Consider the following 18,176-nt stretch of genomic DNA (forward strand, 5'->3'; position numbering starts at 1 on the left):
AGTAAAATGGTATAGCCTACAATATAACCAGGGTCTATTAAAATGTAGAGTTATGAAAACTAGACCCAAGAAAATGACACAAAATTATTCAGATGCCTTTACACCGATTTTCCAAAACCAGCCCTTGCAAACACAAGTTTCTGCACATCCAAAACAGAATTAGCAGCCTCTGACCTTGATGCACCTGAGGAAAAAACACAAAACCAGATGCTCTTTCTTTATTTTTGAATCAGTAAATTGAAGGTCAAGTATCTGAAATACAGGCCTCCATGTTTAGCAAAAAGCATGCTGAATTGTCTCATTTCTTTTCACCCAGCTTCAGCCTATCATTCTGTGGTCCCTGCTGCGGGCACATCCAAATCCCAACAGGACATCATGGATATAATGCTCATTACAATCTCTAGTATAACTCAGGGATAGAACTCCTTTCATATCTACATCTATATTAATCAGATAAGATTTTTCAAAAATTTCTTCAAATTTTCAATTGTCCCTCAGCTGGTATTAAGTAAAAATACTATGTTATTTATCTAATTCAATCTATTTCATGTAGTAAGAAAGAATCAAACCATATGTAGCAACAGCATGTAGTTTCTGGTTCAGTAATTTTGATCTTATATATCCTTTATGAATTAAAAAGATGGTGTAAAAGTTTGCCTCTGATTTCCAGATTTTCTCCTTCCAATAATTTTCATCACTAACCATGATGCAATGACTAAACCTAAAAATCCAGCAAAAGAGAGAGTGCTGGGCCTTTCTTCTTTCTGATACAAAACTGATGCCTTTCCAAGCTGTGGTTGCTGCCCAGTTGCTGTGACTCTACTGCAGTTTTGTCCTGCAGCTCGACTCCTTTTGCCCCTGGCTGTGGGGCAATCCCAGCCCGGGATAAATCTCGGGCTATATGTGGCTGAGTAGAGTAAAAGATACTCAGAGAGCAGAGATTACTACAGGTATCTCAGCTGCCCAGCTAAAGGTGTTCAGGATCTCTCTGCACTTGTCAGCAGCAAAAGGGAGGCTTTTTATTGTGCTGTGTGTGCAATGAATCTAAGTGGAAAGGTACCTACTGAATTTCAAATACCTCTCTTTATTCTCCTTCAGGCCCACAGGACAATAAGCGTGACTTTCTCAGCTACTGGGCTCTCACTCCCTTGACTTTTGCTATTTTTCCGGTCATTATTTTTTTTTTATAATACTCTCTCCTACGAAAGATGTTCTCCGAGAACAATGATGGCGATCTGCATCTTTATTTATGACTTGTGAATCAGCGTCTGGGCGATAGGAAGTGAAAGTTGCTCAGCTAATTACACACGCTTGATGAACTGCGTAATAACTGCTGCAGCACTGCACATTAATTGAATGCATATAAATGACAGCAGTTATTCTAACTTGAATGATGTGTGAAGAAGTGATGTTGCTCACAGTACCCTGATTATCTTCATTTCCAGCTTTGGGAATCCAGCTTAAACAATTGTACTTTCACAGCACCAAGCAAAAATTCCCTACCAGAAAACAGAGGGTGCCTCAAAGCCTGACACTTTAAACACAAACTGCTTTAAGTCACTGAAAGTGGATTTAGACACCTAAAAAAAACATACATTGAGCAACTACAATTAACAATTAATGATTAACAGCTAGCTGCAACCAGTAGTTAGGAGCTGTAAGAGCTAAAGCCTTGGGAACAAGGCCACCTTCATTTAGAGCCTAGGTACTGCCTTAAAAACCTAATGCAGTGTTTAAAGAGTTGAATTTTGCCCAGCTCCAAACATTTCTGCCATGCACTTTCCTAAAATGTATATGTTTTGGAATAACAGGATAAAAAAAAATATGGATTACAACTAATAGGCAACTGTGCACGTACTCTGTTTACCCAAAAAATCCCACTGTAATTCACATGGAGTCCAGCTCTAAGGTAACACATTATTTTAAAGAGAACAATAAAGAAAAATTATTTGATGCAAAACAAACGTGCATAGTACAAAATTAGTACTTCAAAAGTAGCACCAAATGCCTCCTTTGAATCAGTACCAAAATAGACCTTCTCTGTTGCATGTCAGCTGCTTGAGGAATTTGCAAATATTCACAAAGAAATCTGCAAACTCTTCCATACTATTTAACACAGAAAGGGGAGAAGCCAAGTTTCCAAAGCTTCCAAAAGCAGCCTAGTTTTAAAGTATACCATGTCACAATATTTTAACAGTTCCCTACACCCCTATTAAGAGTTCCTGGGCTTGACAAAGAGAGCTATAATCACAGAATAAAGGAAATCAACGCTCACTTCTAGAAGCTCGTAAACAAAAAAAAAAAAAAAAAAACCACCAAAACGTTTCACATCTACACTTCAGAAAAGTTAACCCTGTTGCAAGAAAACAGGGAGTATCCTGGAGAAAGCCAGAGCAGGTCTCAGAGCGTTGCTCTAATGCTTGCCAGCCATTAGGCCATGGTTCTGGAAGGGAGAGCCATGGGCTGTGCCAGCCCTTCCAGAGGTAACAGCGCCCATCCCGGAGCACAGAGCTCCCTCCTCTGCGTCCACACACACCATCCTGTCCCCTCGTGCCCCTGGCAGACACTGCCCAGCACCTCGAGGTTAAGGGGTAAGCTGCCAACACCGTCAATGGAGAGAGTGCCAAAGAGAGATGATGAGTGCAACTGAGTCCTGGCTTTACAAAAGATATCTTCTCATCTCCTCTACGCAAACCTCTCTTTTAACACCTCTCCACCAGGACAAGACAGTCCCTAACAGTTCACAGCACCAGCAATCAGCCTCTTTCACCTGTATTATCCGTTCTCCTTTTGCAAGGTTTCGATCTCTCCCCCATTACTGTTCGGGTTTGGTTTTTGCTTTTTTGTTTTTATGTCCACTTTATACATACCTCCTTTTCTACAAATTTTCTTGCCGGGTTTTCTGGCACATTCCTTGGATATTCTTTTGACTGAAAAATGAATAGAAGACTAGAAAATAACATGGAGCTCCGTCACGGACAGTAGGAGCATGCAACACCACTATCTAACTTAAATATGACCTGCTTTATTAGGTGCGGAGGATTCTCAACTTGTTGTGCCTGCACATGCAATGGAAAAGATGTTGATGCATCTTCCCAGAAGTCAGTGGGTGGCAATGAGAATTAGGCACCAACTTTGACCTAAAAATTACACGTGCTGTGGGAGAAAAAAAATGAGTGTAGACAGAAAGAAAGGAAAAAAAAAATAAATCAAAAAGTGAGGACAAATGCACACAGAGAAAAGCAGCATGCACACATGTAATAAGCTGGCATGCGACCAGAGAAAGCCATGCGTGCTACTGGTACACGTGAATTAATATTGTTAGGAAGTAGAACAGGAAAATGAAAAGATCTCCCTGTTTCGCCTGCTATTAACTCACCATCCTCAGTTGGGACATAGATATTTAAATAGAGGCAGTCTTCGTTCTGATCTTGTACATAGGTTGAAACTACATCCAAGTTATTAGTAAACCACACGGGAAGCATGACTTCAGGCAATCTGCCTTCTATGATGTTCTGGGGACACACTGGAGCAAACTGGGTGGTGTTTTTGATATCTGCCCAGGGAGACGGAGGCTCAGGAGGTTGAAAGCGGCGCTCCCCTGTTGGGGGGGCAGCGTATGGAACCCCGAGAAACTGAATGACGGGCCCCAAAATTTCATTATTAAGTTCCTTCTTAATCCCTCTTATCTTGCCAAAGTTGGTGGTCACCACTGGGTTGGTATCATCCAATTTTTGGGAGGACACGGCTGCAGCGTGGAGCAGAAATCCAAGTAGAGAGAAAGCAAAAGTGGCGTTCAATCCCATGTGTAGCAGGCGCACCACCATTGCTCTCCATACGCGGTTCAGCCACACGGGTCTTGGAAAGGCCATGGTCCCACATCAGTTGTGTAGCTACAGTGAAGCAATCTGATTTGTATCCACTGGCGTAAAAACAGGGCGACCCAGAGGAAACAGATCAAGTTTCCTAAATAGGCGCCTGTCAGAAAAATCTCAAAAGGCTTTTCATGCGGTAAGTGTCTTCCATTGATTTCACACTTATTGAAGCTGCATCTTCACTCAGCACTATTTATCAGGCTACATCCTATTGACAATTCTGTTTTCCATAGCAGCAATATGAAGAGAGCAGCCATTTACTGCAGAATCCCCTCTTATAAATCAAATCCAGTTAGCCGCAGGTCTATATCCTGGAGAAAATGAAAATAAATCATTAGTATGGAAGAGCTAATATGAGCAGAGTGATAACTAGGTGTTTAACGCATTATTTACATACATTAATATTAGCTAGAGTCATGTAAGTTAAACTGCAGCACTTTATGGGTCCGTGAAATGGCAGGTGAAACACTGATTACTGAATTATCTTTAATGTCACCTGTTGAATTTATAGAGATTTCTCAGGAGAAACAGGACTCAGAGAAAAAACATTTTTAAAATTCACTTTTCCAAGAATAAGAAATTTACTGCCAAGCTACATTACATAAGTGTTTATGTTAATATTTTATTTAACTTAATCAGCTCATAATTAATTTTCACCTTGTTTGCAGAAGTTGATTTATCAGAAAGGAAGCAATTATTTCTTAAAGCAGAAGAAAGGGAAATTAAGACAGACAGGCATACTGAAGACCCAAATGCATTTTATTTCATTAAAAGCACCTTATAATTCATACAAACATTTTTTGTTCATTTTAAAATATAACATGAATTACTGTGCTTATTCATAATAACCTGAATAACACCATGCTTTAGGTGGTTTTCTGATAGCTGGTGAAAAACACAGGTAGAATGAAATGCTCACATCAATGAAGGACCAAAGTCTGCGTCTGGTGGAGCGAATGGCAAACTCTGAATTTGCACAGAAGTACAACTGGACCTCTGTAGGTAGCTGGGGATTTTTTCAGAACTGGTTTGGGAAAGGATATGAACAGGCAGCTTAGGGAGGCAGCTGTATATCACAATTTTTATGTCAGATCAATCCTGCATTCCTTATAAAAGATTGACTTCAGTGAGAAATGAAGACGCATGCTGAAAGCACTCAATTCCTACCATCCTTAATTTATAACATAAACAATAAGCATTCCCACAGGACAGGAGAAATCTTATCTTTCGTATATCCACATGCTGACTGAACAATATCCTAGAAAAAATAATCAGTTAGGATCAGAGACTGCATAATCTGAAATTCCAGATGCTATTTTCAACTACTTTAGCTCAGAGGTTGTCACACAAGGCTGTGTTCCAGCACTTCTGAAAATTGCTCAGTGCATATCATTATATCTTCCATATTCATGTGAAACATATTTCCAACACGACTTACAATATCCTATTATTTAAGATGCAGTGTTATATACAACATAGCAGTGTAATCTTACACTCCCTATTAAGCAGTGTGTAATGCACAAGAAATGTGTTTTGCTGGGAAACATTTTAAACCACCTGCTTTTGAAACAGCATTGGCAGCTTTAATGAGAATTGGTTTTTTTATCATGTCTATACACATTGTGGAGAGCATTCAAAAGAACGGCTTGTCTAATAGTCAGACTACCCTGTAGTTTGGGTTATTAAAAAGGAGATTGTAAAAGCTATATAGGACAGCAGGAGATTTGGTTCATGTCTAGTGTTCCTTTAGCTCTGAACAATCTATCTCAGGAGGCAATAAGGAGATAGATGAAGCTTTTCCACAATTTTCTCTTTCTTTCTCCGCTAATTCTAACACCTTCACTGTGAAACTGCATTAGCAAACAGGCTTATGTCCTTCATTCTCCAGCTGCATATTCTCAGCATTTGCTGGAAACACACACCAATTTAGCTGCAGAAAATAATTCCCCAAACTTGACATTATGTGTTCACATTTACGTTAACACACTTACGTGGAATGGCAGACATTCCCCCCATGGAGGATGTTGCTTCGTAGCATTTCAGATTTTTGAGGGAGCAGGGTACTACTTGAGAAACAGTAAAGAGAAAGTAGGCAGACGGGTTTGTGAGCAATGCACATGGAGAGGTGGAAGCCTGTTCCTTAGAAGCATTCAAAAACCTCCACAGCCTTTTCCACTGGGTCTTAAAACCCACGAGGGTTTGTTTTCCTCTCAGGAATGGAATCATGTACTTCTTCTCTTCTTTCTCAAACTTGTAAGTATCAGGAACTTAACCTCAGCAGCCTTCCACCTAATTCACATGGCCTGGGGAAGGTCTGAGTTCAATAAATCCAATGTAGGTGTGCCAAGGAAAAAATGCTTCTTCATTTCAAGGATCTGGGCTTTTTCAACGTGCATAATTTCCAAGATGTTACTAATAATTTATTTGGCACCTGTTTTCAGTTCTAGAGAAGCTTTGTAATACACATTTGATGCCTCAAATGGTAAATTCAATGTAAACTCAAAGACAGTTCTAGAGCTGGGCAATAATTCTAAACTTGTCCATCTGTTGGTTTGTCTTTGCAGCTGAACAGCTCTGCTGTGATCTACAGTTCTGGTTTGCCTCCTATGGATAAGGTTTTACTCTGAGACAGGATGCTAAAAAGGTAAGAATATAATTCTGTTCTGTGTTTGCTATTCCTAATTAATTAACTGTTGGGGAGTACCCTCCATGAATAGATGGATAGGCTATAAAGGGCAGCAAATTGTCAAGCGCTTGCAGGATTTGAATCAACATATTTTCACTGTATTTTTAAGTTGAGTTTTGGATTTGCGCTTTTCAAGCCTTTCTTTTTAAATGTCTAAGTAACAGTTTATTTTTGAGACTGAGAGGTCAGACATTCAAGCCTGTCATTGGCTGCCCTGAAGCTATCACATCAAAACCACAAACTCGAGGCAAATAAAAAGACTGAGATTTATAAAATCTTTTGAAACTTTCATGACAAAATTTCATTTTGAGCACTAGACATAAGGGCAAGCACAGAAGCTGGCCAGGAGAATGTTGAGAAGGAATGCTGGACAAAATTCTCCTCCATTCTTCTGCAGGTGATCTACATAGGACTTTCCCTTGGTACCTGGACTCAGCTGAAGAGAAATCAATGGGGAAAAAAAGGAGAAGGAACATACAGGAATGAACAGGGACGCAAGCAGGAGAATAAACCAAAGGGTAGAAATGATAAATCTGGGAGAAGATTTAGCATCAAAATAATGGAGATCTGAGGAGGAGGAGAAAACTTTTCAGATTTTATTGCCGTCTTGATTTGAGGATCACAATTGCTCCCTGTGGTAACACAAATGAATTCTACTGTAAAAGGTATTTGATAAAGTCTTTCATGCTCTTTCGAACAGTCTATACCATACAGAGGTTTTTTCTATCATCTATTATTTTATTATCTTCCTTTCTGAATTCAAATTACTTTGTAGCTCAGATTCTGAAATACTTTAGAGAAGCATTTAGTATGCTGAGGGGTGAACAACCCAAGAGAGTTTCAGTGCATCTTTGCATTTCCAATGACACAGGGCATCCCACAACAGGTCACATCTGCTGCAAACTGCAGCAGCTAAACTCCTCTTTGTTACTCATGCCCAGACCTTCAAATCTTAAGGGATGCTTTGATCTGTACCACCCATCAATAGCTCCAATGGATTAATAAAACCTTTGGTAGCACCCAAGGCCATATGCCAGCTTTAGAACATGTAAAGGCTATTTTTGTTACAATAAAAACTCCCAACATTCCAAAAAAGCTGTTTTCTTTCCAGCTGAAGGTGTGTTCTCTGATTTGATATTCCTGCTTAAAAATTCCTTTCTACTTCAACTTTGCTAGTAAATTCCAGTTGCACAAATATTCGACATGATTGCAAGAGTTTGGAACACCGCACAAACGCCACTTCAAAACACTAATGCTGTTTTGCAGAACCAGCTACATTTGCATCCATTTTTACTTACAACAGTCTCTCCTTAGAACTAAGATGTTTCATGCCTCTGAAAAGAAATCTGTGTTCTAAAACAGACTATGAAGCCAAGCAGGAGCGTGGACAGTGGTGCAGAGACAGTCAGAGGAAAGATGAGGGTGAGCGCTGTGGTGATGTGACAGAACTACTGTAAACATGACCAGACAAATCCTCAAGAGAGGCAGCACAAAAATTCCCCATCTCTTCCTTCGTGTTTCAAGTTAGCAAGGGAACCAAGTTCCAATATACAGAGCATTTTCTCTCAGTTTAGTAGTAAAAAAAGGCCAGGTTGATAGGACCTTGAGCAGCCTGGAGGGGAAGGTGTCCCTGCCAAAACAGAGATGACCTTTAGAGACCCCTTCCAACCCAATCCAGTCTGTGAAACATTTTAAAACAGACGTTGCTCTTGCATACTTCCCTAAATACTTTCTCAAAGGGGTGGGATTTGCACGGGTATAGTGCAAGGAATGAACTACATTCATTTAAAAAAGCAGGGGCATGAAATGATAATAGAGGAGGCTGCAACCCTGAACACATCACACACGCAAGAAGGGCACAGCTCTGGAGGGGTTTGCTCAGAGCCCCTCCACCTCAGAGCAGCCACAGGGCTGGTAGCTCCAGAAAGCTGCTACAAATCCAGCCCTATTGAGATGCAGAACCTTTGCCAAGATGGCCAACAAAGGTATGAATAAGACATCATCTTTATGGGCTCACAGTCCCACCCCACATCAGGATGAGATTACAAGCGTTATGTTACACAGGAATGCAAACTACCCAGTGGAAAGGATTTCCAGATGCTACAAGCTGTGTAAATATATCACTCCCAGATCAGAGAAACTGATTCCTGAGTGCCCTCACCTCGATTTAATATGATGTTTTGACCACTAAACCTCATAACCAGTTAGTGAAAAATACAGTATTTAAATTCTGTAGTATAAAGTATTCGATGCAGTGCTTCAAAATTAGTGAAAAGTTGAAAATTAAAATGAGTAGATGTCAGTAGACTCCTTTAAATTGTGATGCATTTTTCAACTGCACCAAATTTCTGGGTTTTCCCTTTAGTGGGTATATTCACTAATGCTTATTAACTAGCATTTTCATGATCAAAAATCCCTTTAAATAATTTCTGCATCTTACTTTGCCAAAATAGAAAGACTTCTGATCAAAATTTTCTATTAAACTCTTTTTGAATTAGACAAATTAAGCTCATGAGGAGAGGGTCAGTTAAGTCTTATGTTCAATTTACTCATATCAATAAATAATTTTCTTAAAATAGTTCTACTTCTTATCTGAAGTAATTGTTTATATTACCTGAAGCTGACTGTAATTTTTTAATGTGGACCAGCACTGTCTGACATTTTGCACAATAAGTAGGTAACGAAATGGTGATTTTACCCATAACAGAAAGAATGGGTAACTCTGTCACTTATGTGTAAAGTTTTAGACAGCTAAGTAATACAGATTTAAATTAAAAATGACAGATGCACTGGCTTGGAATATAATGGGCACTGAAGTGAACCTTTATTCCTTTTAGCAGCTTACGGTTAACTCTTCAATGGACCACGCATTATCCTCGCTTTTGAGTACTGTAACTATTCAGCTAAATGATCAAATGGCAAGTCTGCTGATGGATGCACTGTGCTTCAGGACAAGAAGATTCCCTGACCTACTGTAGAAATTCCACTGAACTTGCGCTAATCAGAGGTCATCCCAGAGAAAAAAATAACCCAGATGTTTCTCATTTGAGAGCTTCAGTATCAAAACCTGTGTGTTGCATATCATCAGGTCGAGTTGGAGTTACTTTGATTAATACTTTATAAAATATACATGTCCTTCTCATCTGATCTCTCTAGCAGAGTGTCCAGGACCCACCCAGAGACTCCTGAAACTAACTGTCCTTGTGTTTTCTCTTTCAGATGATAAATTTAGTTATAGAATTGTTAACAAAGTTCTTCACCTGATATGAATTTGTGGCTCACCCCTAGTTCAATGGGGTTAATTGTATGAGAAAAATAATTTGGATTTTCTTTACCACTTTTATTACAACTATAATATCAACAGTAATACTACCTTTAATGCTAGTTCAGCCCCCAAGGCGAGCTTTCATATCAGATCCATAAGAAAGATATCACTTTTGTATTTTCCTGGTGAGGAGGGTGTTAGTAATTCAAGATAAGAAAAGCTGGAATACAGATAATACCACTTCTTGAGGGAGAACTCTGCAAACAAAGATGCTTGAATGAACTCAGATTCATCCATGAATTGTTGTTCTAGCTGGATACAATACAGTAACAGTTCCAAGCATACAAAACCCTTGTTGTAAAGCTAGATCAATAACTAGCTCTTCAACAAGATGATTTTTTTTTTTTTTTAAAAAAAAAAAAAAAAAAAAAAAAAAAAAAAAAAAAAAAAAGGACCAGCAAATTTCCTTGTGGCAGAAAAAGGAACCCATTCTTTTTGTTCTTTGATCAGATGGTCAAGATGGTCCCAGTTTCATCAGGGTAACTGAGATCAAGTTCCAACTCATCAGAAGATTCACAGATGTATAAACATAATTTGTTAATCACAAACCCAACATCTCTAACTCAGCTCTGCAAGTGCTCTTGACTGGTATTACCAGGCTTTCCAGAACTAGAGAGAGCACACTACAACTTGAGTGCAATATTGGCATTAGAGGGATCTATCCACTTGAAGATGTTGTTTCCTGTGATCTAACATTCTGTACATCTGTGACTTTACTTGCATTTGTTCCAAAATGAATTTCATGCTTAACTTGTTTTTCTTAATTAAACTTCCTTTAGCAGTTTCTAATATGTGCATTATTAAAACTCATTAGTCCCATTCATGCCTGCCTGTCATTTTTGGCTTCATATTCATGTACCAAAAAGTTCTGCTGCTTTATATAGGAAGCAAATTAAATAATAAATATGAGAACTTGAACGGTTTATGAGTGTCAGTATGAGAAAGTGGCTGCAAGGCCCATAAGGTTTCACAAAAAAAAAGCATTACAGCTAAAGCTAACATGCTGACACATCTCTGATCTATAAAGTCTGCAGTAATGGTAGCAGTAAAGTGTTGTGCCATAGATGGGGAATTTTTCTCTCACATGAAATAGAAATAGGATATAGCACAGACTATATTTACTGTTGTAAAAAAATTTCAAATAAAATTTCCCAAAAGCTTAGAATATAACACCATTAAACGTCTACAAAGATTTACTCTTTCCATCTGACTTCATGCGTAGCTCCTATTATTCAGCTCCCTGTCCTCTTTTCATTTTCTACCCCTGTCTGTGAGAAAGAGACTTATTTCAGCTATAGCAACCAGGCTCAGTCCCTCTGTGGTCATGTCCTGGTCACACTGACCACGACTCCAGTGACCAGAGGATTTCCTGACCCAGCAGCAGCACCTCATGGTGACTGTTCCTGTGCCCAGATTCTCCACAGAAATAAACCACCATTGTGAAACAAAAGCCTCATCCCACAATGCCTGTTTTGCACAGGCTTGAGGATGTCAAAACACTCAGTCTGTCTGTAAGGTTTTCTCCTGACTAAATTGTCGTTTTTCTCCTCATGATTATTTCTAACACTGTGTGCCTACATAACACTTTACTGCTTTCATGTTCTGTTTTGGAAACTGGGGGACAGGGTTGGGAAGGCAAAAGTAAAGGAACAACTTTAAGTTCAGATATTGAACTTGAAAGCTTCAGACATAAATGTAATTAAATAAAAGTACAAAATACAACATAAATGTATTCCCCTCATTTAATTCCCAGAACAAGTTCAGCAAGTAAGCTAATGGCTTCTCTAGGCAGGATGTGATTGAGGAGATTTAGAAAACATCTTTTTAAATTGCCATTTAAGTTCTCTGCTTCGTTAAAGGAATATGAGTTACTTGAACTGCAATAGTTGTAAAGTGTCCTTGACCACTTTTATGGTTTTACAGTCACATGTTGCTGATTTCCAAGCATTACATTCTACCTTAATATGGTGCAAAAGACCTAACCAAGCATCAGCAGAAGGTAACAGGCTACCCAAAAGCAACACTAAGACTGATTATGCAGAAAACATTACGAGGACAAAACAGAAGAATTCAACAAATGGGATAAAGAGAATTCAAACTGCTTTTCCATTAATGGCCTCATGTCTTATTCGACCACAGCAGTGGAAAAACCACGTTACCTTGCTGTGTGCAGCCCACGTCTTTACATGGCTTGGTAACCACGAGGATATTTACAGTACAGACCCTGTGCTCCCTGGTTTCCCACAGCTGCTGATCCCTCACACCACTTCTGTTTTCTAGCAAGAAGTGCCATGGTGGAGTGGGTGCACAGCAAAATTAACCGGGGACTAAACAGCCAACCAGCCACTTTTTATCCTTGGAGAGCACACAAAACATCATTAACGAGCAATTCACAGTTATGGAAACAAAGTCTGTTGGAAAACACGTGGGGTCTTCAGAGGCAGGTGGAAACCTGCAGCTGAGTCACCAAGAAGCCAAAATGATTTCCCCCTGTAATTCTGCTAATTCAATAGTTATCCTGGGGAAGGTAATATCATCATTTGTTATTAAAATTACAGGACGTGCTCTCAATATGATGAAGCTTTCCCATCAGGTGGTGATTTGTTTGGGGTTTGTTTGTTTGTTTGTTTTGTATTTTGTTTTGGGGTTGTGGTTTGGGGTTTTTTTGTTTTTTTTTTTTTGTATCCCCAAACTCCTCTGCTTCCCTTCCACACAAACTCTTGTGCAACACCTGGGTATCAGGGCAGGCATCCACCTCTGAGTGCTTGTGTTCCCTCACAAAGCTCAGAACCAGGGCAACAGTAATAGAGATATGCCTCTAGAACAGCCTTTATTCAGCAGTCAGGACTTATTTTTTATCATTATCTATTATTTTATCACCTGTTATACTTACCATGGAGCAATATCAGGGACTAATCAGAAACTATATCATTTAATGGACCTGACTGATAACTGCCCATCCTTTATTAAAAGAAATCCACAGGGGTTTCTACTGGACCTCTAGAAAAATGTTGAGTTTTCATTATTTGCTTTCAAAGAACGTCTGTCTCCTTTTGTCCTTTTTTTTCACTATTTAATTTTTAAATAGTTTCTTTTTGATGTGATTAAAAAACCATAATAAATACAACATCAAACAAATAATTCAGAGCTAGCCAAGGGTCTGTAATACAGCTCTACATCTCTATTAGAAAGGAATGTATACTTGCTTTTAATAAAGGCAAGCCAATCCATTATGAACTGAGACCACATCTAAGCCTCTGCTTTCTTCCCTTTTCCCCAGACTCCATTTGAACAATTAGAGTGGTTTACGCTGGGGTGTGTGCCAGTGGATATTAAAAATGTAAACTGATAAAAAATACAACTACCACCCCATTACCATGTTCAGTTTCTTCCATTCACTTGCAAATCAATTTATCTGCCTACAGCCCTGTCCCAGTCTTTAAATAACCCTCCTCAGCAAACCGCTCCACCTCCATCCAAATAACCCAGAGAAAACCCACTTTGTTAAAGAAGTATAAGTACCAATAGCTAGGATATCATCTTGTTACCCTACTCTAGGAGAAAGGATAAGATAACCAGAGCAGCTCTTCTCGCTCCTACATCCACTGCCTCAAACAGCCTGAACCACTCTCATGGCTTTCCTTGCTACTTCAGTTAATCACAAAACAGAGGTGTTCAGCCAAATCCTGCTTCCCAGCACACTTAGCATGATTATCCCCAGCCTCATTTTCCATCCCACAGCCCCCATATGATTCACAGGAAATGTACAGGATAAATGGGATCTCTCTGTAGATATCTGAGGATCTCCTGATCATATACTGCAAAAATGCTTTTGCAGCATCACTGCAATCTGTAGCCACAGCCTAAGAAAAACGGTGTCATTTATCACAAAGTAACTAAGAAGCGGTCTGTTTCAACCCTGCATCCTGCACCAGCAATAGAGGAGGGGAGAGGGGGAAGAAAAAAATAAATAATCCTTCCCAGCCACTATTCCCAAACATGGCTACTTAGCTTTCGGCTCCCAATCTGCAAATCTAATTTCAAGGATGCAGGAGTGGTCTGCGTGCTACAGCTGTTGAGCCCACACAAGTCTCAGTGCAGTCAGTGGGAATCAGGATCTTTGAAAAATCAGGGCCCTGAATAATGGGCTCTATTTTTAAATGCTCATTTATACCATGCACGGGTCTTTCTCTTGTCAGGTGCCTGTGACAAAGTACATGCAATTTCATAAGTATCCTTTGCTTCTACTAAGCCAGCCCAGAAAAGTAGGGGGAAATGTCCCAAAGCTCACAGCACTGCTCTTTCAGCAATAACAGTAGTCTGTGGATGTACCAAAAATGCTGCTACTGTAAAAAACAAACACACAAACAAAAATACCAACCTAGGGCTTAAGGGAGAATGAAAAGGTTATTGTGAGCATTGCCAAAAATGCGTGGTTCTGGCTGTGAACTATCTCTGAATTTACCAGTACGGTCTGGTCCCACTAAGGCTCTGGATAAATGCAAATATTGCCACGGTGGATGGCAGTGCTGGCAAAAAAATAATTCCTAAAACAATTTCTTATGCTTAGGCTGAGAAAAAGAAAAATCTGCTTCATTTCAAATTCACAGAACATCTAAACGTGCTAAAAAACATTCACTTTGGTATTTATAGCTTCTATAAGACATATTTCCATTTTATACTCGTGGATTTTAATGCCATAGTTGTTAGAGCTAAAACAAACTGGCCTTCCAGAAAGAAAAGCCAGTGTCAAACCAACATGATATTCTTTCAAAAGGTCAGCAAATTTACAGAACGAAATGGCCAGTCCAGATTGTGTCACCTGCATCAGCAAGAGCACAACACTATAATCAAGCTCTGGTTTGTTTTATTTAAACAGTTATTTGAATGTAATTGCTCTGAAGCCATATGCATCGCTAAAATGATTCCAGATAACATCCTTTCTCCTGATTCCAAGGTAACTTTCTGGCTTTAATTATAAGTCAATTAATATTAAGTAATTTGACTGATTAATTTTAATTAAACCTGTTGAAAATTGATTTTCCTTCAGCGAGTAAAGATGCTGCTCTAGTGCGATCATCAGGAAAGGAGGATTGGGGGGGGGCGGACGGGGAGGGGGGGGCGCGGAGCGGTTTGGGGTGGGGAAGGGAAGGAGAAGAACCGAGCACTCAGCACCCAGGCGAGAAAGAAGATGTCTGAAGAAATAATTTAAAAAATAAAAAAAATAAAAAAAGGCCCGGCAGCCGGGCAGGGAGCCGGCGCTGCGGGATGCACCGGGGGCTGCGGAGCGCCCGCGGAGCGGAGCGCCCGGCCCGAGGCGGGCGGCGGGGGAGGAAAAGTTCTGCGGGGCGGCGGCGGCGGGTGCGGGGGGTGTGTGCGTGAGCGCGGAGCTGCCCGCGGAAACCTCCCCCGCACCCACCCCGCGGCCGCGCATCCCCGCGGGCGGGCACCGCTCGGGCTCGCCGCCGCAGCCCCCAACACGCACTGGCGGCTCGGAAAGCGGCCCTGCCGTGCGCCCCAGGGCTCAGCCCGCCCTGCCCTGCCCGGGGCCCCGCTCCATCCCCCGGCTGTCCCTGTCTCCTCCATCCCCGGCCGTCCTGCTGCATCCCGGCCCGGCCGCCCCCTCCCTCCCGGCTCTCCATCCCGCACGCCGGGAGCATCAAAGTATTTACCAGTTCACGGCCGCTCTCCCCGCGATCGCAGCCGAAGCTGTAAATCCGCTGGACTCGCCTCCTCCGGCTCTCCCAGCCGCCGGGAGCGGGAGGGCTCCCGATAGCGCTCCGGACACTTCCCAATTATACCGATTTTTATATATTTTTCTCCCCTTTCCTGGGATCGGGGCGCGGGGAGGGGGGGCTGGAAATCCCCATCCGGAATCCAGCCTCATCCGTGCCGAGCCACCACCTCCATGTAAATCCGACCATCAGGCAGGCAATGGAAATGATCAAACGCTACTTCTCTCCGTCTGCAGGCAGATAATCCCACTAATCCAATAGATCTCCCCCGAGCCGAAAGTGCCCTCCAGACGAATCCCTTTGGCTCGGCGTCCGGCGGGGCGATCGCGGAGCCGCCGCGGTGCCCCGAGGGGCGCGGAGCGCTGTTAAATCTCTTTCGGCTCCTGGATGCGCGGCTCGCTCGGAACCGCCGAGATCCCTGCTTTTTTCCCCCCCTATTACACGTTTCCACTCCAAATTGCTGCTGGAATGAAAAATGGTACAAAGATACCCCCAGCGGCGGCGCGGCGAACAGCGCGGGCAGCCCCGGCCCCGCACCGCCCCGCACCGCCCCGGGCGGAGCGGCCTCCGCGGGAGCCTCCCGCAGCTCCGCAGAGGGGCTGGGGGGTCCCCGCGGCAGCGGCGCGGAGAGCGCGCACCCCCGCCGGCAGCCGCGCCCCGAGGGATGCCAGGGAGGGATGAGGATGCTGCGCGCACCTGCGGGCGGGCGGGCGGGCTGCGGCCTCTGGCTTAGTGCTGCCCAAATTACCTACCTATAGTTCATAGGGAGAGACGTGAATTGTAATCAAATATTTCTCACGGGTGTAGTTTAGGAGGAGCCCGTGGTCTGTCTTGCTGTCTGCGCGCAAGATTTAAGTGACTCTTTTTGTTTTCGCCTTGCTGTTTCTTGAAGCCTTTTACTTATTTTTCATTGCTTTCTTTCTGTTTCTAACTGAGAAAAAGAAAAAAAGTGTTCTCTGACCCCAGACCTCATGCTTTCTAGGACCACGGCAGAGAATGAAAGTTGACAACTCAGAGAATGTGGGGAGAAAGGAAGGCCAGATCAGAAGGGAAAGGAGCCTTTGAATGTTGATAGGTCTATTCATTTTTTGAGAACAGCCACAATCACACATTAAAACATCCTGAGTTAAGCCTGTTGCACAGAGCTCATTAACATCTCCAGTTATTTTAGGAGAGATTTCCCTTCACATTTTGTTTAAAACCTGTCTTTTTCTCCGCTAACATCCACCTCGGTTTAAAATATTGACACTAACCAAGCGCAGCAAACCCACTCATGTTCCCAAGCCTACAGCCCCAGGCAAGGTCTGGAGGTGCCCGATAATTTGATCAGCTTTTACACCCTCACCTGAGAGCACGTCCCAGTGGAGGGAAGGTCAGCCCCAGCCATGCTGGGCTATTTAAGTCTCTGAGTCCCACTGAGCATCTGGATCTAAATACCCGTGGCAGGAGTGACAGGACTCAGCAGCAGTTTATCCTGTGACATTCCCATGCACTGGAACAATCGTGTCCTGGGCACGTTTTTCGCCTGTCTCAATAACTATTATAGTCCATGGCTAATTAGGAAAGTCCAGAATCCTTCAGTACTCTGAAATTTAACTCTTTTTGCTGTCGCCAAAAGCGTGCAGCTCTCGGGTACAGGAGAGAAAGGCAGAACATGCTCTGCTGACAGGGCAATCCCATGAATGATGTTATGTTAGTCTCAAGGGAATACTACGCTAAAAAAAAAAAAAAAAAAAAAAAAAAAAAAAAAAAAAAAAAAAAAAAAAAAAAAAATCAAAACTAGAAAGAAAATTTGTATATGAAAATCCATCACTCTCTACCAGCCACAGATCAACCAACAACCTGAAAACTATCACCAAAGAGGCAATACTGGGTGAGATATTCTGCAATTCTTCATCCCCACAAAACCCTGGAGTAGCTTTGTCTTTGGGTTGTTCTTTATACTGAAAACCAAGAAATAAAGGTGAAATAAAATAACAGCACTCTCCTTGTCACTAGATAAGCCACTGGAATCCAACTGTACAAGGTTTTATTCTCCCTCCTTCAAGGAGGGTGGATCTATCTTCCCCGGGTTCCCTGAGCCACCATTCGAGCATCTCCTTGGAGTGCTCTGACAATCATTAAACCGGATTATCCCCTACTAATTGGGGGGGAAATCCACCCATTTATCTCTTTACCATGCCTTTTGTGGGTGGCAGGAGCTGACAATTGACACCCAGCTTGCAGCAATCCCACCTTTGGCCACCAAATCTCCATCTGCTCCTAACCCATCTTCACAGTGCAGAAATGGCACCGAATTGTTGAGCACGCTCAGTTGTTCTTCAACTCCCTCTCACAGCAGTGGCGTATATCGCTTCATCCACACATGACTTTTGCTCTGGCCTGTCCCCAAGGTTGGGGTCCCTTTCCAGAACCCTTCCACTGTCTTTGATTCTGCTTCTCTGCACTGTGCTTCAAACATTACTCCCTGTTTCTTCCCTCCAGGGGCCTCGATATCTCCCCTCTCACCCAAAACGCTGCTAGGAAAAGAGGAATACGGACTTCAACAAGGTTTG

At 42.0% G+C, this 18,176-nt stretch overlaps 1 protein-coding gene across 9 annotated transcripts in view; it reads right to left on the reverse strand.

The window, feature by feature from the left end:
* Window positions 1-18,176, reverse strand: part of NLGN1 (neuroligin 1) — a 422,565-nt gene that overhangs the window by 292,364 nt on the left and 112,025 nt on the right. For 4 of the 9 annotated variants that reach the window (XM_040074143.2, XM_040074141.2, XM_040074145.2 and 1 more), the window contains one exon: window positions 3,380-4,186. In XM_040074143.2, coding sequence (XP_039930077.1) covers window positions 3,380-3,872 — 493 coding nt within the window. In that variant the 5' untranslated portion in view covers window positions 3,873-4,186. Of the gene's footprint in view, window positions 1-2,870; window positions 2,950-3,379; window positions 4,187-15,558; window positions 16,065-18,176 lie in introns of those variants that run through there. The other 5 variants (XM_040074139.2, XM_040074140.2, XM_040074138.2 and 2 more) reach the window with 4 other exon arrangements.

The sequence above is a fragment of the Hirundo rustica genome, chromosome 10 (genome assembly GCF_015227805.2).
Source record: "Hirundo rustica isolate bHirRus1 chromosome 10, bHirRus1.pri.v3, whole genome shotgun sequence".
In the NCBI taxonomy this organism is placed as follows: Eukaryota; Metazoa; Chordata; class Aves; order Passeriformes; family Hirundinidae; genus Hirundo; species Hirundo rustica.